Below are 27,947 nucleotides of genomic sequence, written 5' to 3' on the forward strand. Positions count from 1 at the left end.
TTTAAAAAAACTGTACAATCAATTATTTTAATATTGCGAAATAAAAACTTGAAGAAAGTGTTTTACAATTTATAGTGTTCTAATTACTGTCAATAAACCACTGCTATGCATTATAAATATATTGATTGTTTGTTCCATCTCTCCAATAAATGTACAATATTTGTATGGTTTTCTCTTCTAGCAATACCTAATGGTGTAAGTCCTTTCCATTTATGGTTGCAGTCTGCTTTATGTTTCAATAAAAATTCAACAATCTCTGCATGGCCTTTATAACACGCTATAAATATGGGGGATGCTCCAGAATCTCTACATTTATTAATGTCTGCCTTATTGTTTATTAACATCTGAACTACTTCAGTATGTCCATTATAACAAGCAATGTATAGAGGTGATTCTCCATTATCTCTATACTTATTAATGTCTGCCTTATTGTTAATTAACATCTGAACTACTTCAGTATTTCCTTTCCAACAAGCAATGAACAGAGGTGATGCTCCAGAATCTCTACATTTATTAATGTCTACCTTATTGTTTATTAACATCTTAACAACTTCAGTATGTCCTTGGCCACAAGCAATGTACAGAGGTGATGCTCCAGTATCTCTACACTTATTAATGTCTGCCTTATTGTTTATTAACATCTTAACAACTTCAGTATGTCCTTCCTGACAAGCAATGTACAGAGGTGAAACTTCTTCATCATGACACTTATTAATGTCTGCCTTATTGTTTATTAACATCTGAACTACTTCAGTATGTCCTATGTGACAAGCAATGTACAGAGGTGATTCTCCAGTATCTCTACACTTATTAATGTCTGTCTTATTGTTTATTAACATCTGAACTACTTCAGTATATCCACCATGACAAGCAATGAACAGAGGTGATACTTCTTCGTCATCACACTTATTAATGTCAGCCTTATTGTTTATTAACATCTGAACTACTTTAGTACGTCTATTATAACAAGCAACGTACAGAGGTGATTTTCCAGTATCTCTACACTTATTTATGTCTGCCTTATTGTTTATTAACATCTGAACTACTTCAGTATGTCCATTAGAACAAGCAATGTATAGAGGTGATGCTCCAGTATCTTTACACTTATTAATGTCTGCCTTATTGTTTAATAACATCTGAACTATTTCAGTACGTCCATCCTGACAAGCAATGTACAGAGTAGATTCTCCAGTATCTTTACTCTTATAAATGTCTGCCTTATTGTTTATCAACATCTGAACTACTTCAGTGTGTCCATTCCAACAAGCAATGTACAGAGGTGATACTTTGTTATCTCTGCATTTATTAATGTCTGCTTTATTCATGTTATTGTTTATTAACATCTGAACTATTTCAGTATAACCATAAAAAGAAGCATAGTACAGAGGTGATTCTCCAGTATTTCTACACTTATTAATGTCTGCCTTGTTGTTTACTAACATCTGAACTATTTCAGTATGTCCGTTCCAACAAGCAATGTGCAGAGGTGATTCTCCAGTATCTCTACTCTTATTAATGTCTGCCTTATTGTTTATTAGCATCTTAACTACTTCAGTATGCCCTTCCTCACAAGCAGTGAACAGTGCTGATACACTATCACCATTTATACGACCATGATTTACATTACTGGTACAATGATGTAAACACCATGTAACCAGATCAATATCTCCTATAGTACAACACTGTAACAAAGGAGTACTATTGTTATGTGTGTCATGTAATCTAGCCAAATGATTTTGTTGTAATATTTCGAAAGATTCAACATTTAGTAGGAATATTGTTCTGAAGACTTGATTGTTCATATTGATGTTACAGAAGACATCCACTACCTTTCCTCTTGACCAGTCATCTACCATTCTGTTTATATACATTTGCTGATATTTTCCTGGTACAATAATTGTAAACTCATCAATTTTCTTTTTTCTTTCGAAAAGAAATCTTTCACGAATAAATTCACTTGTAGCATTATTAATTAAACAATTAATCATTTCACTGCCAAAGTAAAAAGTAAGAAAATCAAAAAGTTTGTCATGGATTGTTCTGTAGACTTCACCATCCTTTCTGATATATGTATGTGTAAGTGAATCCAGCTCATCACGTAAAACCAATCGTGACGTTCCTTCAACCACTTTACAAGCTTCATATGTGTTCTTTATAATTGTTTTGATGTTTTCATCCACATGTTCAGTAAGCCATTCTTCTTTCAACTGATTGTTAAACATTACACATAGAGCAAGTGCACAGTATTTGACATGTGCTCCCTCTGTCTGTAATTTATCTATCTCTTCTTTGTAAACTGTAAATGGATTCGTAAAGAAATTTCTTATGTTCAATTTTGAGTGTTTGCTGTACAATTGACACAAAAGAGGAAAACAGTCAAACATGTCATACAATTCACTGACCTCAGAAGCGTTTGTTTTCAGGTAAAATTCAGCAATGGATTGTTTTTCTGTTTTCAATAAACAAAAATCGGCAGTCTGAAGATTGCACTCACATGCTTGAAAGAATGACAATGATTCAATTTGCCTATCCTTATAAACCTGTAGTCTACAAGACATAATTAACTTAACTGGTTTCTTTTCTACTAATGTTTTGATTTCTTCCATCAAATTTTTCCACTTGTCAAACATCATTGGATTTAAACTATATAATCCACAAAAATCATCTACTACAAACAATATCTTCTTAATTGGATTGTACCACTTGATGATATCCTTAGGATTTGATACTGGTAAAATTTCATAGCCTTCATTTTGCATCTGTAAAGCTACATGTCGCACCATTGATGTTTTTCCACTACCAGAACTTGATGTAACAACTACACATCCATTTTCTTTAATATACTTTAGTACACTTCTTGCACCGTTGGTTTCTATAAATGTTTTGTCATCTTCAATCCAGTTTTCTAATTTCTCATTAATTTGTCCTAGAAAAAAATAGACAATTCTTTGAATACCTATTTTTTAAGATATATATCATAATTTGTCTTACTTGACATACGATATAGACAATAGGCTTGATCAATCCATGCTATGTATAGGAAAAGGCTTAACATACGGTATGTATCATTTGCTTGTCAAATGGTATATCAAAATTTCTGTGTCATTTTGGTCTCTTGTGAAGAGTTGTCTCATTTGCAATCATACCACATCTTCTCTTTTATATAGACAAAAGGCTAGACATATGGTATGAACAAAAGGCTTGACCTATGAATACTATGTATTTAGGCATACATATTGATAATTTGCTTGAAAATTGGTATAGACAAACGCTTCAATATGATATAGACAAAGGGCTCAACATATGGGATAGATAAAGGCTTGACCTATCATATGCACTAGAAATAGGTTTGGCATAAGACAATTAGCTTGACAAATGTTATAAAAAACTCATAAGATTTCATACAGACAATTGACATGTCAAATGGTGCGGACCATTTACCTCACATATTGAATGGATATTGACTTGACATATGGTATGGACAATTGATTTGACATATGGTGTGGACAATTGGTCTGACATATGGTATGAACAATGTCTTTGGCATATGGTACACATAGAAAAAACATTAAACATGTCATTTAGATAACTGATATGACTTATGTTATTGACAATTGACTTAACAAATGGTACAAATAATTGACATAACTTATATAGGGTATTGATAATTAACACCACATATAATATGGAAAATTTACTTGACATATGATGTAGTTTAGATTATTAAATGGACATATGGTATTGACAATTGACTCCACATGTGATATGGATAGTTATCTTTACAGATGGTATGGACAATTGACTCCACATGTGATATGGATAGTTATCTTTACATATGGTATTGACAATTGACTCCACATGTGATATGGATAGTTATCTTTACATATGGTATGGACAATTGACTCCACATGTGATATGGATAGTTATCTTTACATATGGTATTGACAATTGACTCCACATATGGTATGGATAGTTATCTTTACATATGGTATTGACAATTGACTCCACATATGGTATGGATAGTTATCTTTACATATGGTATGGACAATTGACTCCACATATGGTATGGATAGTTATCTTTACATATGGTATGGACAATTGACTCCACATGTGATATGGATAGTTATCTTTACATATGGTATTGACAATTGACTCCACATGTGATATGGATAGTTATCTTTACATATGGTATGGACAATTGACTCCACATGTGATATGGATAGTTATCTTTACATATGGTATTGACAATTGACTCCACATATGGTATGGATAGTTATCTTTACATATGGTATTGACAATTGACTCCACATATGGTATGGATAGTTATCTTTACATATGGTATGGACAATTGACTCCACATATGGTATGGATAGTTATCTTTACATATGGTATGGACAATTGACTCCACATATGGTATGGATAGTTATCTTTACATATGGTATGGACAATTGACTCCACATGTGATATGGATAGTTATCTTTACATATGGTATGGACAATTGACTCCACATATGGTATGGATAGTTATCTTTACATATGGTATGGACAATTGACTCCACATGTGATATGGATAGTTATCTTTACATATGGTATGGACAATTGACTCCACATATGGTATGGATAGTTATCTTTACATATGGTATTGACAATTGACTCCACATGTGATATGGATAGTTATCTTTACATATGGTATGGACAATTGACTCCACATATGGTATGGATAGTTATCTTTACATATGGTATGGACAATTGACTCCATATGTGATATGGATAGTTATCTTTACATATGGTATTGACAATTGACTCCACATATGGTATGGATAGTTATCTTTACATATGGTATGGACAATTGACTCCACATATGGTATGGATAGTTATCTTTACATATGGTATGGACAATAGACTCCACATGTGATATGGATAGTTATCTTTACATATGGTATGGACAATTGACTCTACATATGGTATGGATAGTTATCTTTACATATGGTATTGACAATTGACTCCACATGTGATATGGATAGTTATCTTTACATATGGTATGGACAATTGACTCCACATGTGGTATGGATAGTTATCTTTACATATGGTATGGACAATTGACTCCACATATGGTATGGATAGTTATCTTTACATATGGTATGGACAATTGACTCCACATGTGATATGGATAGTTATCTTTACATATGGTATGGACAATTGACTCCACAAATGGTATGGATAGTTATCTTTACATATGGTATGGACAATTGACTCCACATGTGATATGGATAGTTATCTTTACATATGGTATGGACAATTGACTCCACATATGGTATGGATAGTTATCTTTACATATGGTATTGACAATTGACTCCACATGTGATATGGATAGTTATCTTTACATATGGTATGGACAATTGACTCCACATGTGGTATGGATAGTTATCTTTACATATGGTATGGACAATTGACTCCACATATGGTATGGATAGTTATCTTTACATATGGTATGGACAATTGACTCCACATGTGATATGGATAGTTATCTTTACATATGGTATGGACAATTGACTCCACATATGGTATGGATAGTTATCTTTACATATGGTATGGACAATTGACTCCACATGTGATATGGATAGTTATCTTTACATATGGTATGGACAATTGACTCCACATGTGGTATGGATAGCTATCTTTACATATGGTATTGACAATTGACTCCACATATGGTATGGATAGTTATCTTTACATATGGTATGGACAATTGACTCCACATGTGATATGGATAGTTATCTTAACATATGGTATTGACAATTGACTCCACATATGGTATGGATAGTTATCTTTACATATGGTATTGACAATTGACTCCACATGTGATATGGATAGTTATCTTTACATATGGTATGGACAATTGACTCCACATGTGATATGGATAGTTATCTTTACATATGGTATTGACAATTGACTCCACATATGGTATGGATAGTTATCTTTACATATGGTATGGACAATTGACTCCACATGTGATATGGATAGTTATCTTTACATATGGTATGGACAATTGACTCCACATGTGATATGGATAGTTATCTTTACATATGGTATTGAAAATGACTCCACATATGGTATGGATAGTTATCTTTACATATGGTATGGACAATTGACTCCACATATGGTATGGATAGTTATCTTTACATATGGTATGGACAATTGACTCCACATGTGATATGGATAGTTATCTTTACATATGGTATGGACAATTGACTCCACATATGGTATGGATAGTTATCTTTACATATGGTATGGACAATTGACTCCACATGTGATATGGATAGTTATCTTTACATATGGTATGGACAATTGACTCCACATATGGTATGGATAGTTATCTTTACATATGGTATTGACAATTGACTCCACATGTGATATGGATAGTTATCTTTACATATGGTATGGACAATTGACTCCACATATGGTAAGGATAGTTATCTTTACATATGGTATTGACAATTGACTCCACATATGGTATGGATAGTTATCTTTACATATGGTATGGACAATTGACTCCACATATGGTATGGATAGTTATCTTTACATATGGTATGGACAATTGACTCCACATGTGATATGGATAGTTATCTTTACATATGGTATGGACAATTGACTCCACATATGGTATGGATAGTTATCTTTACATATGGTATTGACAATTGACTCCACATGTGATATGGATAGTTATCTTTACATATGGTATGGACAATTGACTCCACATGTGATATGGATAGTTATCTTTACATATGGTATGGACAATTGACTCCACATGTGGTATGAATAGTTATCTTTACATATGGTATGGACAATTGACTCCACATATGGTATGGATAGTTATCTTTACATATGGTATGGACAATTGACTCCACATGTGATATGGATAGTTATCTTTACATATGGTATGGACAATTGACTCCACATGTGGTATGGATAGTTATCTTTACATATGGTATTGACAATTGACTCCACATATGGTATGGATAGTTATCTTTACATATGGTATGGACAATTGACTCCACATGTGATATGGATAGTTATCTTAACATATGGTATTGACAATTGACTCCACATGTGGTATGGATAGTTATCTTTACATATGGTATTGACAATTGACTCCACATGTGATATGGATAGTTATCTTTACATATGGTATGGACAATTGACTCCACATGTGATATGGATAGTTATCTTTACATATGGTATGGACAATTGACTCCACATATGGTATGGATAGTTATCTTTACATATGGTATGGACAATTGACTCCACATGTGATATGGATAGTTATCTTTACATATGGTATGGACAATTGACTCCACATGTGGTATGGATAGTTATCTTTACATATGGTATGGACAATTGACTCCACATATGGTATGGATAGTTATCTTTACATATGGTATGGACAATTGACTCCACATGTGATATGGATAGTTATCTTTACATATGGTATGGACAATTGACTCCACATGTGGTATGGATAGTTATCTTTACATATGGTATGGACAATTGACTCCACATGTGATATGGATAGTTATCTTTACATATGGTATGGACAATTGACTCCACATATGGTATGGATAGTTATCTTAACATATGGTATGGACAATTGACTCCACATATGGTATGGATAGTTATCTTTACATATGGTATGTACAATTGACTCCACATGTGGTATGGATAGTTATCTTTACATATGGTATGGACAATTGACTCCACATGTGATATGGATAGTTATCTTTACATATGGTATGGACAATTGACTCCACATGTGATATGGATAGTTATCTTTACATATGGTATGGACAATTGACTCCACATGTGATATGGATAGTTATCTTTACATATGGTATGGACAATTGACTCCACATGTGATATGGATAGTTATCTTTACATATGGTATGGACAATTGACTCCACATGTGATATGGATAGTTATCTTTACATATGGTATGGACAATTGACTCCACATGTGATATGGATAGTTATCTTTACATATGGTATGGACAATTGACTCCACATGTGATATGGATAGTTATCTTTACATATGGTATGGACAATTGACTCCACATGTGATATGGATAGTTATCTTTACATATGGTATGGACAATTGACTCCACATGTGGTATGGATTGTTATCTTTACATATGGTATTGACAATTGACTCCACATGTGGTATGGATAGTTATCTTTACATATGGTATGGACAATTGACTCTACATGTGATATGGATAGTTATCTTAACATATGGTATTGACAATTGACTCCACATGTGGTATGGATAGTTATCTTTACATATGGTATGGACAATTGACTCCACATGTGATATGGATAGTTATCTTTACATATGGTATGGACAATTGACTCCACATATGGTATGGATAGTTATCTTTACATATGGTATGGACAATTGACTCCACATGTGATATGGATAGTTATCTTTACATATGGTATGGACAATTGACTCCACATGTGGTATGGATAGTTATCTTTACATATGGTATTGACAATTGACTCCACATATGGTATGGATAGTTATCTTTACATATGGTATGGACAATTGACTCCACATGTGATATGGATAGTTATCTTTACATATGGTATGGACAATTGACTCCACATGTGGTATGGATAGTTATCTTTACATATGGTATGGACAATTGACTCCACATGTGATATGGATAGTTATCTTTACATATGGTATGGACAATTGACTCCACATGTGGTATGGATAGTTATCTTAACATATGGTATTGACAATTGACTCCACATATGGTATGGATAGTTATCTTTACATATGGTATTGACAATTGACTCCACATATGGTATGGATAGTTATCTTTACATATGGTATGGACAATTGACTCCACATGTGATATGGATAGTTATCTTTACATATGGTATGGACAATTGACTCCACATGTGATATGGATAGTTATCTTTACATATGGTATGGACAATTGACTCCACATGTGGTATGAATAGTTATCTTTACATATGGTATTGACAATTGACTCCACATGTGGTATGGATAGTTATCTTAACATATGGTATTGACAATTGACTCCACATATGGTATGGATAGTTATCTTTACATATGGTATGGACAATTGACTCCACATGTGATATGGATAGTTATCTTTACATATGGTATGGACAATTGACTCCACATGTGATATGGATAGTTATCTTTACATATGGTATGGACAATTGACTCCACATGTGATATGGATAGTTATCTTTACATATGGTATGGACAATTGACTCCACATGTGATATGGATAGTTATCTTTACATATGGTATGGACAATTGACTCCACATGTGGTGTGAATAGTTATCTTTACATATGGTATGGACAATTGACTCCACATGTGGTATGGATAGTTATCTTAACATATGGTATGGACAATTGACTCCACATATGGTATGGATAGTTATCTTTACATATGGTATGGACAATTGACTCCACATGTGATATGGATAGTTATCTTTACATATGGTATGGACAATTGACTCCACATGTGATATGGATAGTTATCTTTACATATGGTATGGACAATTGACTCCACATGTGATATGGATAGTTATCTTTACATATGGTATGGACAATTGACTCCACATGTGATATGGATAGTTATCTTTACATATGGTATGGACAATTGACTCCACATGTGATATGGATAGTTATCTTTACATATGGTATGGACAATTGACTCCACATGTGATATGGATAGTTATCTTTACATATGGTATGGACAATTGACTCCACATGTGATATGGATAGTTATCTTTACATATGGTATGGACAATTGACTCCACATGTGGTATGAATAGTTATCTTTACATATGGTATTGACAATTGACTCCACATGTGGTATGGATAGTTATCTTAACATATGGTATGGACAATTGACTCCACATATGGTATGGATAGTTATCTTTACATATGGTATGGACAATTGACTCCACATGTGGTATGAATAGTTATCTTTACATATGGTATTGACAATTGACTCCACATATGGTATGGATAGTTATCTTTACATATGGTGTGGACAATTGACTCCACATGTGGAACGGATAGTTATCTTTATATATTGTATGGGCAATTGACTCCACATGTTTTATGGATAGTTATCTTTACATATGGTATGGACAATTAAATTGATATATGGTATATATAATACAAATTATAGTATAGACAAGTGACATGACTCATGGTTTAGACAATTGACTTGACATATGGTATTCACAATAAGTTAAACATAATCGTTGACTTGGAATATGGCATAGATAATTGACTTGACATATCAAACAGATGATTGACATAACATATGGTAAAGCCAATTGGTTTGACAAAAGATTTACACAGTTGACTTGACAGATAAGTAGCTTAATGGCATCAGATTATATAAAGTCAGTTTTACAAGACATACGAGGGTTGTAATGTGTGTACCTTCATGATGAATAACTGTAAAAAATCTTGCAAAATGACGTTAACGTTAGATTTTGGTGCATTTAAGACGATTAAACATTCCAATGATTTTAACGAATCATGTTAGTTTTATCCCAAAAAAAAAGTGGTAACTTTAATTATTTGAGACCTCTGACGAATCACGATACGAATATTTTGAGAAATCACAATAAAATTTAACCAATTAGACGCTATTAGTAGCTGAAAATTACCGTTTGACGCATGACGGTAAAGGGAATTACTCCCCTCACATATGTGTAGCCAAATGGCTTCAGCTAAGATATAGACAAATGACTTGACATATGACATAGTCAAGTCGTTTGAAATAAGGTTTAGACAATTGTCTTAACATATAGTACAGAAAATTAGTTTGACATAATAATTGACTTGCTATATATGGTTAATATAATTGACTTGACATGTCACAAAGACAATTGACATATGAAAAAGTTGTTTAACATGAGCAAGTGGCTTGACATATGGTTAAGACAACTGACTTGACAAGTGGTATAAATAATTGACTTGACATATGATATGGACTATTAACTTGACATACGATATGGACTATTAACTTGACATACGATATGATCTTTTGACTTGACATAAGATATGGACTATTGACTTGACATACTATATGGACTATTGACTTGACAAGTGGTATAAATAATTGACTTGACATATGGTATGGACTATTAATTTGACATACGATATGGACTTTTGACTTGAAATACGATGTGGACTTGCATTGACATATCATATGGCCTATTGACCTTAAAAATGGTATGGACTATTGATTTGACATACGGTATGGACTATTGACCTGACATACGATATGAACTATTGACTTGACAAACGATATGGACTATTGACTTGACATACGATATAAACCATTGACTTGCATTGACATATCATATGGCCTATTGACATAAAATATGGTATGGACTATCAACTTGACATACGATATGGACTTTTGACTTGACACACGATATGAACTATTGACTTGCATTGACATATCATATGGACTATTGACTTGACATACGATATGGACTATTGACTTGACATACGATATGAACTATTGACTTGCATTGACATATCATATGGCCTATTGATCTAAAAAATGGTATGGACTATTGATTTGACATACGATAAGGACTATTGACCTGACATACGATATGAACTATTGACTTGACATACGATATGAACTATTGACTTGACATACGATATGAACTATTGACTTGACCTAAGATATGGACTATTGACTTGACATACGATGAGGACTATTGACTTGACATACGATATGAACTATTGACTTGACATACGATATGGACTATTGACTTGACATACGATATGGACTATTGACTTGACATACGATATGGACTATTGACTTGACAAGTGGTATAAATAATTGACTTGACATATGGTATGAACATTTAACTTGACATACGATATGGACTTTTGACTTGACATAAGATATGGACTATTGACTTGACATACTATATGGACTATTGACTTGACAAGTGGTATAAATAATTGACTTGACATATGGTATGGACTATTTACTTGACATACGATATGGACTTTTGACTTCACATAAGATATGGACTATTGACTTGACATACAATATGGACTATTGACTTGAAATACGATTTGGACCATTGACTTGCATTGACATATCATATGGACTATTGACTTGACATACGATATGGACTATTGACTTGACATACGATATGGACTATTGACTTGACATACGATATGGACAATTGACTTGACATACGATATAAACTATTGACTTGCATTTACATATCATATGGCCTATTGACCTAAAATATGGTATGGACTATCAACTTGACATACGATATGGACTTTTGACTTGACATACGATATGAACTTTTGACTTGCATTGACATATCATATGGACTATTGACTTGACATACGATATGGACTATTGACTTCACATACGATATGAACTATTGACTTGCATTGACATATCACATGGACTATTGATCTAAAAAATGGTATGGACTATTGATTTGACATACGGTATGAACTATTGACCTGACATACGATATGAACTATTGACTTGACATACGATATGAACTATTGACTTGACCTACGATATGGACTATTGACTTGACATACGATATAAACAATTGACTTGACATACGATATAAACTATTGACTTGCATTTACATATCATATGGCCTATTGACCTAAAATATGGTATGGACTATCAACTTGACATACGATATGGACTTTTGACTTGATATACGATATGAACTTTTGACTTGCATTGACATATCATATGGACTATTGACTTGACATACGATATGGACTATTGACTTCACATACGATATGAACTATCGACTTGCATTGACATATCACATGGACTATTGATCTAAAAAATGGTATGGACTTTTGATTTGACATACGGTATGAACTATTGACCTGACATACGATATGAACTATTGACTTGACATACGATATGAACTATTGACTTGACCTAATATATGGACTATTGACTTGACATACGATATGGACTATTGACTTGACATACAATATGAACTATTGACTTGACATACGATATGGACTATTGACTTGACATACGATATGGACTATTGACTTGACCTACGATATGGACTATTGACTTGACATACGATATGGACTATTGACCTGACATACGATATGAACTATTGACTTGTCATACGATAATGACTATTGACCTGACATACGATATGGACTATTGACTTGCATTGACATATCATATGGACTATTGACTTGACATACGATATGAACTATTGTCTTGACATATCATATGGACTATTGACTTGACATACGATATAAACTATTGACTTGACATACGATATGGACTATTGACCTGACATACGATATGAATTTTTGACTTGCATTGACATATCATATGGACTATTGACTTGACATACGATATGGACTATTGACTTCACATACGATATGAACTATTGACTTGCATTGACATATCACATGGACTATTGATCTAAAAAATGGTATGGACTATTGATTTGACATACGGTATGAACTATTGACCTGACATACGATATGAACTATTGACTTGACATACGATATGAACTATTGACTTGACCTAATATATGGACTATTGACTTGACATACGCTATGGACTATTGACTTGACATACAATATGAACTATTGACTTGACATACGATATGGACTATTGACTTGACATACGATATGGACTATTGACTTGACCTACGAGATGGACTATTGACTTGACATACGATATGGACTATTGACCTGACATACGATATGAACTATTGACTTGTCATACGATAATGACTATTGACCTGACATACGATATGGACTATTGACTTGCATTGACATATCATATGGACTATTGACTTGACATACGATATGAACTATTGTCTTGACATATCATATGGACTATTGACTTGACATACGATATAAACTATTGACTTGACATACGATATGGACTATTGACCTGATATACGATATGAACTATTGACTTGACATACGATATGAACTATTGACTTGACCTAATATATGGACTATTGACTTGCCATACGATATGGACTATTGACTTGACATACAATATGAACTATTGACTTGACATACGATATGGACTATTGACTTGACATACGATATGGACTATTGACTTGACATACGATATGGACTATTGACTTGACATACGATATGGACTATTGACTTGACGTACGATATGGACTTTTGACTTGACATACGATATGGACTATTGACTTGACCTACGATATGGACTATTGACTTGACATACGATATGGATTATTGACTTGACAAGTGGTATAAATAATTGACTTGACATATGGTATGGAGTATTAACTTGACATACGATATGGACTTTTGACTTGACATAAGATATGGACTATTGACTTGACATTCTATATGTACTATTGACTTGACAAGTGGTATAAATAATTGACTTGACATATGGTATGGACTATTTACTTGACATACGATATGGACTTTTGACTTGACATAAGATATGGACTATTGACTTGACATACAATATGGACTATTGAATTGAAATACGATGTGGACCATTGACTTGCATTGACATATCATATGGCCTATTGACCTAAAAAATGGTATGGACTATTGATTTGATATACGGTATGGACTATTGACCTGACATACGATATGAACTATTGACTTGACATACGATATGAACTATTTGGACAATTGACTTGACATACGATATGGACATTTGACTTGACATACGATATGGACTATTGACTTGACATACGATATGGACTATTGACTTGACATACGATATAAACTATTGACTTGCATTGACATATCATATGGCCTATTGACCTAAACTATGGTATGGACTATCAACTTGACATACGATATGGACTTTTGACTTGACATACGATATGAACTATTGACTTGCATTGACATATCATATGGACTATTGACTTGACATACGATATGGACTATTGACTTCACATAAGATATGAACTATTGACTTGCATTGACATATCACATGGACTATTGATCTAAAAAATGGTATGGACTATTGATTTGACATACGGTATGAACTATTGACCTGACATACGATATGAACTATTGACTTGACATACGATATGAACTATTGACTTGACATACGATATGAACTATTGACTTGACCTAATATATGGACTATTGACTTGACATACGATATGGACTATTGACTTGACATACAATATGAACTATTGACTTGACATACGATATGGACTATTGACTTGACATACGATATGGACTATTGACTTGACATACGAATGGACTATTGACTTGACATACGATATGGACTATTGACTTGACATACGATATGGACTATTGACTTGACCTACGATATGGACTATTGACTTGACATACGATATGGACTATTGACCTGACATACGATATGAACTATTGACTTGTCATACGATAATGACTATTGACCTGACATACGATAAGGACTATTGACTTGCATTGACATATCATATGGACTATTGACTTGACATACGATATGAACTATTGTCTTGACATATCATATGGACTATTGACTTGACATACGATATAAACTATTGACTTGACATACGATATGGACTATTGACCTGACATACGAAATGAACTATTGACTTGACATACGATATGAACTATTGACTTGACCTAATATATGGACTATTGACTTGCCATACGATATGGACTATTGACTTGACATACAATATGAACTATTGACTTGACATACGATATGGACTATTGACTTGACATACGATATTGACTATTGACTTGACATACGATATGGACTATTGACTTGACATACGATATGGACTATTGACTTGACATACGATATGGACTATTGACTTGACCTACGATATGGACTATTGACTTGACATACGATATGGACTATTGACCTGACATACGATATGAACTATTGACTTGTCATACGGTAATGACTATTGACCTGACATACGATAAGGACTATTGACTTGACATACGGTATGAACTATTGACTTGACATACGATATGGACTATTGACCTGACATACGGTATGAACTATTGGCTTGACATACGATATGAACTATTGACCTGACATACGATATGGACTATTGACTTGACATACGATATGAACTATTGACTTGCATTGACATATCATATGGCCTATTGACCTAAAATATGGTATGGACTATCGACTTGACATACGATATGGACTTATGACTTGACACACGATATGAACTATTGACTTGACCTACGATATGGACTATTGACTTGACATACGATATGGACTATTGACTTGACATACGATATGGACTATTGACTTGACATAATATATGGACTATTGACTTGACATACGATATAAACTATTGACTTGCATTGACATATCATATGGTCTATTGACCTAAAATATGGTATGGACTATCGACTTGACATACGATATGGACTAATGACTTGACACACGATATGAACAATTGACTTGCATTCACATATCATATGGACTATTAACTTGACATACGATATGGACTATTGACATGGCATACGATATGAACTATTGACTTGCATTGACATATCATATGGACTATTGATTTGACATACGGTATGGACTATTGACCTGACATACGGTATGAACTCTTGACTTGACATACGATATGGACTATTGACCTGACATACGATGTGGACTATTGACTTGACATACGATATAAACTATTGACTTGCATTGACATATCATATGGCATATTGACCTAAAATATGGTATGGACTATCGACTTGACATACGATATGGACTATTGACTTGACATACGATATGAACTATTGACTTGCATTGACATATCATATGGACTATTGACTTGACATACGATATGAACTATTGTCTTGACATATCATATGAACTATTGACTTGACATACGATATAAACTATTGACTTGACATACGATATGGTCTATTGACCTGACATACGATATGAACTATTGTCTTGACATACGATATGAACTATTTACTTGACATACGATATGGACTATTGACTTGACATACGATATGGACTATTGACTTGACATACTACAATATGAACTATTGACTTGACATACGATATGGACTATTAATTTGACATACGATATAGACTATTGACTTGACATATGATATGGAATATTGACTTGACATACGATATGGACTATTGACTTGACATACGATATGGACTATTGACTTGACATACTACAATATGAACTATTGACTTGACATACGATATGGACTATTAATTTGACATACGATATGGACGATTGACTTGACATACGATATGGACTATTGACTTGACATTCACTATGGACTATTGACTTGACGTATGATATGAACTATTTACTTGCATTGACATATGATATGGACTATTGACTTGACATACTACAATATGAACTATTGACTTGACATACGATATGAACTATTGACTTGACATACTACAATATGAACTATTGACTTGACATACGATATGAACTATTGACTTGACATACGATATGAACTATTGACTTGACATACGATAAGGACCATTGACTTGTCATACGATATGAACTTTTGACTTGCAATGACATATGATATGGACTATTGACCTAAAATATGGTATGGACTATCGACTTGACATACGATATGGACTAATGACTTGACACACGATATGAACTATTGACTTGACATACGGTATGAACTATTGACTTGACATACGATATGGACTATTGACCTGATATACGGTATGAACTATTGACTTGACATACGATATGAACTATTGACTTGACATACGATAAGGACCATTGACTTGTCATACGATATGAACTTTTGACTTGCAATGACATATGATATGGACTATTGACCTAAAATATGGTATTGACTATCGACTTGACATACGATATGGACTAATGACTTGACACACGATATGAACTATTGACTTGACCTACGATATGGACTATTGACTTGATATACGATATGGACTATTGACTTGACATACGATATGGACTATTGACTTGACATAATATATGGACTATTGACTTGACATACGATATAAACTATTGACTTGCATTGACATATCATATGGTCTATTGACCTAAAATATGGTATGGGCTATCGACTTGACATACGATATGGACTAATGACTTGACACACGATATGAACAATTGACTTGCATTCACATATCATATGGACTATTAACTTGACATACGATATGGACTATTGACTTGGCATACGATATGAACTATTGACTTGCATTGACATATCATATGGACTATTGATTTGACATACGGTATGGACTATTGACCTGACATACGGTATGAACTATTGACATGACATACGATATGGACTATTGACCTGACATACGATATGGACTATTGACTTGACATACGATATAAACTATTGACTTGCATTGACATATCATATGGCATATTGACCTAAAATATGGTATGGACTATCGACTTGACATACGATATGGACTATTGACTTGACATACGATATGAACTATTGACTTGCATTGACATATCATATGGACTATTGACTTGACATACGATATGAACTATTGTCTTGACATATCATATGGACTATTGACTTGAAATACGATATAAACTATTGACTTGACATACGATATGGACTATTGACCTGACATACGATATGAACTATTGTCTTGACATACGATATGAACTATTTACTTGACATACGATATGGACTATTGACTTGACATACGATATGGACTATTGACTTGACATACTACAATATGAACTATTGACTTGACATACGATATGGACTATTAATTTGACATACGATATGGACTATTGACTTGACATATGATATGGACTATTGACTTGACATACGATATGGACTATTGACTTGACATACGATATGGACTATTGACTTGGCATACTACAATATGAACTATTGACTTGACATACATGTACGATATGGACTATTAATTTGACATACGATATGGACGATTGCCTTGACATACGATATGGACTATTGACTTGACATTCACTATGGACTATTGACTTGACGTATGATATGAACTATTTACTTGCATTGACATATGATATGGACTATTGACTTGACATACTACAATATGAACTATTGACTTGACATACGATATGAACTATTGACTTGACATACTACAATATGAACTATTGACTTGACATACGATATGAACTATTGACTTGACATACGATAAGGACCATTGACTTGTCATACGATATGAACTTTTGACTTGCAATGACATATGATATGGACTATTGACCTAAAATATGATATGGACTATCGACTTGACATATTATATTGACTATTGACTTTACATATGGTATGGACAAGGAATTGACATTAGGGGTATAGGCTTTTAATTTGACATACGATGAAGACAATGATTTGACATATGGTGTTGAAAATTGACTTGACATATGGAATGAACAATAATATTGACATATGGTATAGACATTTGATTTTACATATTGAATGGACTATGGATTAACATAGGATTATGGATATGGACAATGTAACTGACATAAGTATTGGCATTGGCATATTGTTGTTACATTTGAATGACATATGGAATAAACACTTGACTTGACATACGGTAAAGACAACTGACTTGACATATCGTATGGACTATGGAATCAATATTATCTATAAACAATATGACATATGGTATGGACTATCGACTTAACATATCATGCATATGATATGGACTATTGACTTGACATATGGTATACATATGGAATTGACATTTGGTTTAGACTATTAACTTTATTTATGGTATGGACTATGGAATCAAAATTATTTATAAACAATATGGCATATATATATGGTATATATAGTTGACTTGACATCGCAATGAGATAATTTACTTGACATATAGCCAAGTGGCTAGACATAAGGTATTGACAACTGGCTTGGCATAAGATATGGACAATTGATTTGACATATGGTATAGACAGTTTACTTGACAGATGTGATGGACAATTGGTTTGATATACAGAAAGGAAAATTTACTTGACATATGGTATAGACGACTGGTTTGACATAATAAACGAAGTGGCATCAGGTATAGATAATTGACTTGACATATAATATGTCCCAAGTAGCTTGACATTAGATATTTACAACTGACTAAACATATGGTACGGACAATTTGGTTTGACATATATTGATTGATTTGATGTATTGTAAGATAGTAAGACAATTGACTTGAAATATGGTATTGACAATTGACTTGACATAAGGTATGGACAATTGATTTGACATATGGTATGATCTTTTGAATTGACACATGGTAAGGACTATGGAATTACCCGATTAGTATTATTACTCCACATAGCTGATCTAATTTGTAATATAAAAAAATCATCTAGGGTTTTTTGTTTGCAGTCATAGAATCCTGAAACTTCAAAGCATAAGGCATCTTTACTAAATGATACAAAATAATTTAGCTATTTAATTATGTTAATATCCTTGTCTAAACAAAGTTGGCTCTATCTACCTTGTTTGCATTGTTAAGCATCTTAATGTCTTTCCTGTTTTGATTTATGCCTGGAACATGTTCAGCTAAACTATCTAAACTACGTCTAAATACGCTAAGAATGATTCTTGCAAAAACAAAATTCAATTGCTAATATTATTTCAGAGTATTATTTTCAACTCCTAATATTTATGATAAATCCAACAAACAATGATGTAATTAGGTAAATTTTCAAAATTTTACTGGATTGAAAAATAGAGAACATGGAAAATATAGACGAACTTCAAGAAGCTGTTTGAATTAGGACCCCTGAATAACCATTATAGTACTACCTTATATCTTCTTGTTATACTATTATAATATATACCTCTTATGTTCCATGGTACTGGGTCTTTTAAAATATCTTTGACTTTTGAGTGTTCAATTTGTAAAGTTTTATGGGAATCCTTCAGATCTATCAGATTTTTCGTAGTGCTTGAGTGTTCGGAGTGCAAAGTACTGTAAGAATCTTGCAAATCAGTAAGATTTTCCCTCATGGTAGAGTTTTCAATATCCATTGTTTGTCTCAGTTCTTTCATCTCTTCCTGTGATTGTTTAATTTCCAGCATAATTTCCTGGTTTGACTTGTCTAAGATTTTTACCTTTAGATCTAGGCACTCCTGATTCATTGGCAAACCACCCAATCTACTTACAGCCTATAGATAAATATTTCCGAGGGATACCATAAACAGATTTGCAATCTTTACGTATACATGAGAAATAATTATTTTTTGGTTTGGTGTAGGTTTAAAATTTATAATGGTGAAAACAAATCAGGTAAATGTCCCAGAATGAATAACAAAATATGCCATTATTTTAGTATATCAATTCAAATTGTGACTTATATATAAGATTATTTCTTTGTACTGAATCCACTGGATAATTTGTACTGATTAATTTCTTAGTCTGTGATACTGTATATATGTCATCTACCACTTAATTATCATAAATTGTTAATAATGTGCTTTCTTAAATCTTATGCTTTTTATAGTTTACTGTACGGTAAAGGTTTTTGCTCATTTTTGAAACCATACACAGACCTATGCGTTCTAGGAACAGCATTGTAAAACATCATTATTTCTTTAAAGAATGTACTTACATCTGCTACATTTGCCCATGCTGTATTGAAATCACCTGTTGGCATTGTGTTACTATCATGATGAGCCAATATATTTCTGTACCATTTAATCCTGGCAAGATCAGGTCCAGGAGTTGTCTCCCTTGGTAGCGGTAGACTGTCAAAACCGTTGATTGGTAGATTGACAGTTGTCAAGTTTCTGATCAAACAGATCATCAACGTTACATCAAAAATTTTGGAATTAGGAACACCTGTATAAACAAAAGACATTGAATATCAACAGTAATTCATATCCCTAAACACAGATGTCACCCGAGTAAATGTAAATAATCAATACAACACCATTTATGTAATGAACATTTATTGAAATTCAACATCTACTACACCTAGATGGATAAATTTCTGCCAAGCAGTGTCAATTCATCATTATGAAAACGCTTTGACGTAATCTTTTCAAATTTAGATATGTTGTTTCCTGCGACTAAATGAAGGTCAAGTTCAATTTTCACTATTTGAAATTTCTTATTGTTGTGTTATATAAATTTCAGTACACCGGATACACGTTACCCTTACTTTTAGAATAGTTCTTTTGTTTAAGAAATAATTCACGGAAGCCATAGATTATTGGAAATTTACACATGGCCTATGCCGTGAAATTCGAATTTTATCCTGAGCGTTAGCGAGGGATAAAATCAACGAATATCACGGCCCAGGCCATGTGTAAATTTCAATGAATTATTTCATTTCTAATAGGACAAATACGGTCATTAGAAAAACTGAAGCGAGGGTGGTTATGATGTGTGTTTGGCTATTCTTTTTTACTCCCTGTTAGATAAATCTCAAATATTCTAATAAATCCGTAGCATGCGTGGATTCTTTCGTGAACAACCGCTGAAAAAAATCTGTTTCGTTCTGAAAATCAACAATTGCCATTTGTATTTATAAATATTTTTTTTCGTGAACTACCGTCAAATCCAAAGTTGACATGTCGTAACTAAGGAGCCGCCATGTTGACTTGCTGAAATCAGTAAATATGCGAATAATGCAATAGAATAGAAAATAAAATAAAAGCTACCTTGATAATTAGTTTTAATACAATAGTAAACGACATTTCAATGGTTCGCGTAACAGAGAACTTTCAACTCTAGCTTTTTTATTTGAATGACGTCATGTTTTGAAATGACTTAAATGCCCCAAAAACATTAATAGACTTTCGCAGAATTTAATTTTTTTTTTGTTGGTTTCTCCGAGCTTTTGTGCATTACTTCGACGGACGAACAGACAGACCGATCAGTATGACCCGACCCGCCACTAGGTGGGTCCAATAAAACGATTGTCAGTACAACCCAATATAACGGAGCCACTAGGTGGGCCCAATAAAACGATTGCCAACACAACCCAATATAACGGGGCCACAAGTGGTGCAGGATCTACTTACGTTTTCAACGAATTCGAACCTTCTATCATCCCCAGTAAAAAAACTGATTTTTTTTCTGTGTTTTGCATACTTTTGTTTATTTCTTAGCTAATTAATTTGTGTGTTTTTGCCATAGTATTGTAAGTTTGTCTTTGACTTCAGTTGTTGGAAAATTATAAACAAAGTGTTGCCACAACATCTGTATCTTAATCAATTTAAATACCTTAAAGAAAAATACAACACTGTAGACATATAAAATACGTACCAGTTTTTGGAAACAAAAGATTCCACTGAGCCTGGTTCAAAATTCTCTTTTTAAACAAATCGTACAGTGTATTGTAGTTTTTATTCAATGTTGATGGGAGATATGTAGGCGGAAATTCCTTGTCAAAGAAAGTACGGACTGCTCTTGGTGACACTCCTTTCAATAACAAGGCTAATCTAATATAATTCTCTTCTTCTTCCAAAAGAGGTGCCATCATTCAAGATATTCTTCTGATTGTCAACAGTAAACTACATCATTCTTTATACTTTATGGTCAATGTATACTGAAAAATATATAAAATGTATAAAATATAAAATAAAATCATTGGTTATAAATTATAGTGTCAATTGGTCACTATCTTTTTTGTAGAATATAGAATGCTAGATTTAGGACAACAAAACATTCACATCTGCACCTACATTCCCTATAATCCTGAACAGAACTTTACCATTTGCAATTTGACAATAAACACATGATGATGTTGATAGCATTGTGATACATAATTAACATAAATAATCTTCATGATAAAGATAGTAAAGGAGCTGAAACTCATCATAATAGACTCACATACTAAAATTTAGCTCAATAAGCTGTTAAGAAAAATCAGTCATACTGGTATTATCGAAACATTTTCAAATTCCAAAGCCTGGTTATTTCGGAAAAAATCATCGGAGCACAACTAAGCGTAAACTCGATCTGTAACTCATCATTGTAGACTCACATACTAAAAATAAACTCAATTACGTCAATGATAATAAATTATAAAATGTCTTAATTATTCACTAACTAACTAAGGACATCTTTTGCATCATAACTTCAACATTGATTTCTGTATACATGGGCAATAATTCCAATAAGAGTTCGTCGGGCGAAAACGCAATATTATCCGACGAAAGCCAAAAGTGGACAAAAAGCAAATCCTCGACTAAAAGCACAGTATCTGACGATTGCAACTATTCGACTTTTTATAGATCTTGTCTAGGTAAAAAAAAACATATTTTGGCTTTTTTAAGCTACTATTGATCTTTTATACTTTTTCAGATATGATGGAAACACGCAAAACAATTGCTAAAATCGTCATTAAATGGTAATAACCTCAATAAGGGGTCATCAAACGATTTCAAACATGTCAAATTATTTATAGAAATTATCTGGTAGACCATTTTTGCTGTTTAAAGTTTCTCAATCTATAATAATTTTCAAGATAATAGGCAAATAGTTGTCAAAGTTACCAGGGTTATAAATTTATACGCCAGGCGCGCAGTTTGGAATTGAAGTAAATGAACAACTAAATGACTAAGGCAGATTTCATCATTCCAAACATATCTGCCCTTCTCAGATTTCTTTGATCTTCTTTATTGATAGAAGTTCCAAGTTAATGGAAATAACTTACATTATACCTCCTGATTTCTATTTTTAGCCGTGTCGACCATTTTGATTGTCACCATAAAAATAACCATTATAGTCTTAGATGCATGATTTTTTTTTATTAGTTGTTAATGGCTTTGAATTAGCTGTCAGTAACTTCGAATACTCTCAGATCAGTATTTTTGATGTTGGGATATATAAGTACCCGGCCACGACCACTCTGTATTTTTGTTAGATGTATTTCTATTGTATCCTTCTGATGAGTTAAGCCTTTTTCAACTGATTTTTGTAGTTCGTTCTTATGTTGCACTGTTACTGTTTGTCATAACCTTTTTGGAATTTTGGGTCCTAAATGCTCATCAACTTTGCACTTGTTTGGGTTTATAACTTTTTGATCTGAGCGTCACTGATGAGTCTTATGAAGACGAAACGCGCGTCTGTCGTTTTAAATTATAATCCTTGTACCTTTGATAACTATTTACACAACTGTCCAAGGTTATGGAGGGTTGTGATCACGCTTACATGTTTAATCCGCAACATTCTGTATGTATGCCCAAATCAGTAGTCTGTAATTCAGTGTTTGTCGTTTTTTTATGTGCTACATATTTGTTTTTCGTTGTTTTTTTGTACTTAGATAAGGCCGTTAGTTTACTCGTTTGATTTGTTTTACATTTGTCATTTGGGGGCGTTTTACAGGTGTCTATGGAGTATGGGCTTTGCTCATTGTTGAAGGCCGTACGGTAGCCTATAGTTGTTTTAAAATTTCTGTGTCATTTTGTCACCTTATGAAGAGCTGTTTCATTAGCAATTATACCACATCTTCTTTTTTTAATATAGACAGGATTTTGCAAGGTATATATATATCCATCATCCATAACAACAACAAAAAGATAGTAAGGACATACCTGAGTACTCGCAGTGGATGACAGCTAGTTCAAAGCCAAAAAACTCACAAAAATGTATCTAAGATTACTGATTGTTTTTTACTGTTTATCAGACTTTTAAGTGTATAATGATAGCTTTTAACGTTTTTGCAATGCATGGCAAAAAAAAAAAAAAAAAAAAGAGAAAATATAATCATATAAGGAGTCCAACTATTTGACTACACTTGGAGATCTTTTTAAGAGGAACTTTTTTGGTTTTTAAAGTTTCTTTCGAGAGTCAGATCATCTAGTAGAGCACTGTGTGTGGAAGATGTCCGTTGATATTTTGTTGTTTACGTGTTGTAATTTACTATTATTTTAATTATTTCATGTGTTCCCCTGTCCTGAGTTTTCTTAAGTTTATTTTTACTGTATTCCTGTCTAGAAATGTTATTTTTATCATTGCCATATAAGCAGGAGATCTCTGCAATGAACTTTAGTGACAGATTGAACCACTCGTAGAGCTAACTGTACCAGCACAATAAAAGTGACATGCAGCCCTATCCGGAGTACAGACTATACGGGTATATCAAATTTGTATAAATATAAAATTGTTCCTTGTTGCTTTAAACCTATCATATCGAGATAAATCCAGTAAATATAGTTAAGTTCATTGCAGAAATCTTTAGTAAGACTGTATACTATAGACAATACGCTTGTTTTAGAAAACAAATTGATGAAGCAACACATTTTATCGTCATATAAAGGACATGATAAAATAACATGGGCTTCATATTCTAAAACATCCTAACAGTTATCACAGACTCGATCCTCTTAAAGTAATTTTCCGTTTCGGTTCTTCGTGGTGCTATACCACATCGACATTTGACAAAAGTACTCCTTTTCGAAAATGGCATTGGAATTGTACAATAAATGTCCGTTTCAAAACCGTTTTATCACCTTTACCAGATGAAGCTTTCTCTGACTGTAAATTGCTTTGCCATTGTTCAACATATTTAGTATACATTTTAGATGTAATAGTATTGACAACTTAGATACTATACACATATTCTGTTATAATACACGAATGTTCTGCATTACTCTTACATAAAAATGCTAACTTAATATACACTTTTAACTCATAATGTCTGCCAATATAACAACTTTCCTGTTTAACCGATTAGAACTCGTATTGTTCAAAAAATTTGCCAGAAGTATTTCACGCCTGTATTTATAAGATAACAAAGATTAGGAAAAACTGTTCAAACTATTTATTTCTTAAAAGTTAAATACAATTTTTAGATTTAACATTTATTTGGTTTATTTCTATTAACTAAAGAAAAAGCAAGCATGTTTTTTATGATGTGCAATATTTTTCATTTACAAATTACTGAGTTGGTATTCAAAATCTATTACACTATGTGTTCATTTAAATTAATACTGCAATATTTATTTTATGCACACACAAAAAAGTGGGTAAAAATTAAAATTAAAAAAAATTCATGAAGACAGCATCCAAACACCGCAATTAACCATTAAACATTAATTATGTAATACTTCAATTTTATCCTTTTTACCTTATGATTCTTAGGAAGACATTTGCTCCTCAGTGTTGAAATTCAAATTATCCAAATTAAAATATAGGTAAAACAAAAATTGTAATATCGAGTGAAAAAATAATTCTGAAAAAGATGCAAAGGAATACACTGCACTGTCTAATTGTAAGCACCGTATTAAAATTGAATTTGAAGTGTTTTAAATTCTTGAGTTTTAAAATACACTTGTTATCGTGCATATCTGATTTCAACCCCATTGAACTACAAAAAAAACTGGTTTTAAATTGACAAAGATGAAGTTTAAATATATTCATGAAACTTTACAAACTTACTTTTTAATCATAGTTATCAAAGGTACCAGGATTATAATTTAGTACGTATTTAAAGAAGTTATGCAATTAGGAGTGTGTAATGTACTGCACCACAACCTAATGGCCTTAGTTGGACTGAATACTGGAAATTCTGTCACAGAATACCAAGCCAATTCCCTCGATGAAAGCAAGACGGTTTAACCGTAACTTTTGAATGAATAATCAAAAAAAGGTGTTTAGGTTGCAGACAGAGATTGACGGACGATCAATTGATATCGATGGTATTCTTACCTTTTTATGTAAATAAACCTTGTTCTCTGTTTCATTGATGCTGAACATATTGTTTATCTTTATTGATATTTCTGTAATTTTGTTCTGTCACCAGGGTATTCTATATAAAGTATATAATGTACATCAGTTTACCTGTAACTAAGATCTGTCATGTGACCTACGAAAAGGTAGATAACTGCAAATATATGATTGACATACCTTTTCACCCTCGCAAAAGAAAAACAGAAGCAGAGTCGACACAAAAACTTTAATTGAAATCTCTTTGCTGTTAAAA

General features: G+C 32.8%; 1 protein-coding gene across 1 annotated transcript; it reads right to left on the bottom strand.

The window, feature by feature from the left end:
• Positions 1-27,850, bottom strand: LOC139492046 (uncharacterized). The gene is made up of 6 exons (XM_071280152.1): positions 27,806-27,850; positions 23,285-23,567; positions 21,624-21,853; positions 20,853-21,180; positions 549-2,926; positions 1-349 (listed from the first exon to the last, which is right to left on the bottom strand). Exons 2-6 carry the CDS (start codon positions 23,499-23,501, stop codon positions 338-340), a joined length of 3,165 nt encoding a protein of 1,054 aa, XP_071136253.1. The 5' UTR covers positions 23,502-23,567; positions 27,806-27,850; the 3' UTR covers positions 1-337.
• Between the last annotated feature and the right edge of the window lie 97 nt (positions 27,851-27,947).

This window comes from Mytilus edulis, chromosome 10, assembly GCF_963676685.1.
Source record: "Mytilus edulis chromosome 10, xbMytEdul2.2, whole genome shotgun sequence".
NCBI classification, from domain to species: Eukaryota; Metazoa; Mollusca; class Bivalvia; order Mytilida; family Mytilidae; genus Mytilus; species Mytilus edulis.

Coding starts and splice junctions, on each gene's coding strand:
- LOC139492046 (XM_071280152.1), bottom strand. CDS start 23,501: ATGATGGCACCTCTTTTGGAAGAAGAAGAGAATTATATTAGATTAGCC. Junction 21,854..23,284: donor TCTTTTGTTTCCAAAAACTG/GTACGTATTTTA, acceptor TTGTTTATACAG/GTGTTCCTAATTCCAAAATT. Junction 21,181..21,623: donor CATGGGCAAATGTAGCAGAT/GTAAGTACATTC, acceptor ATTTATCTATAG/GCTGTAAGTAGATTGGGTGG.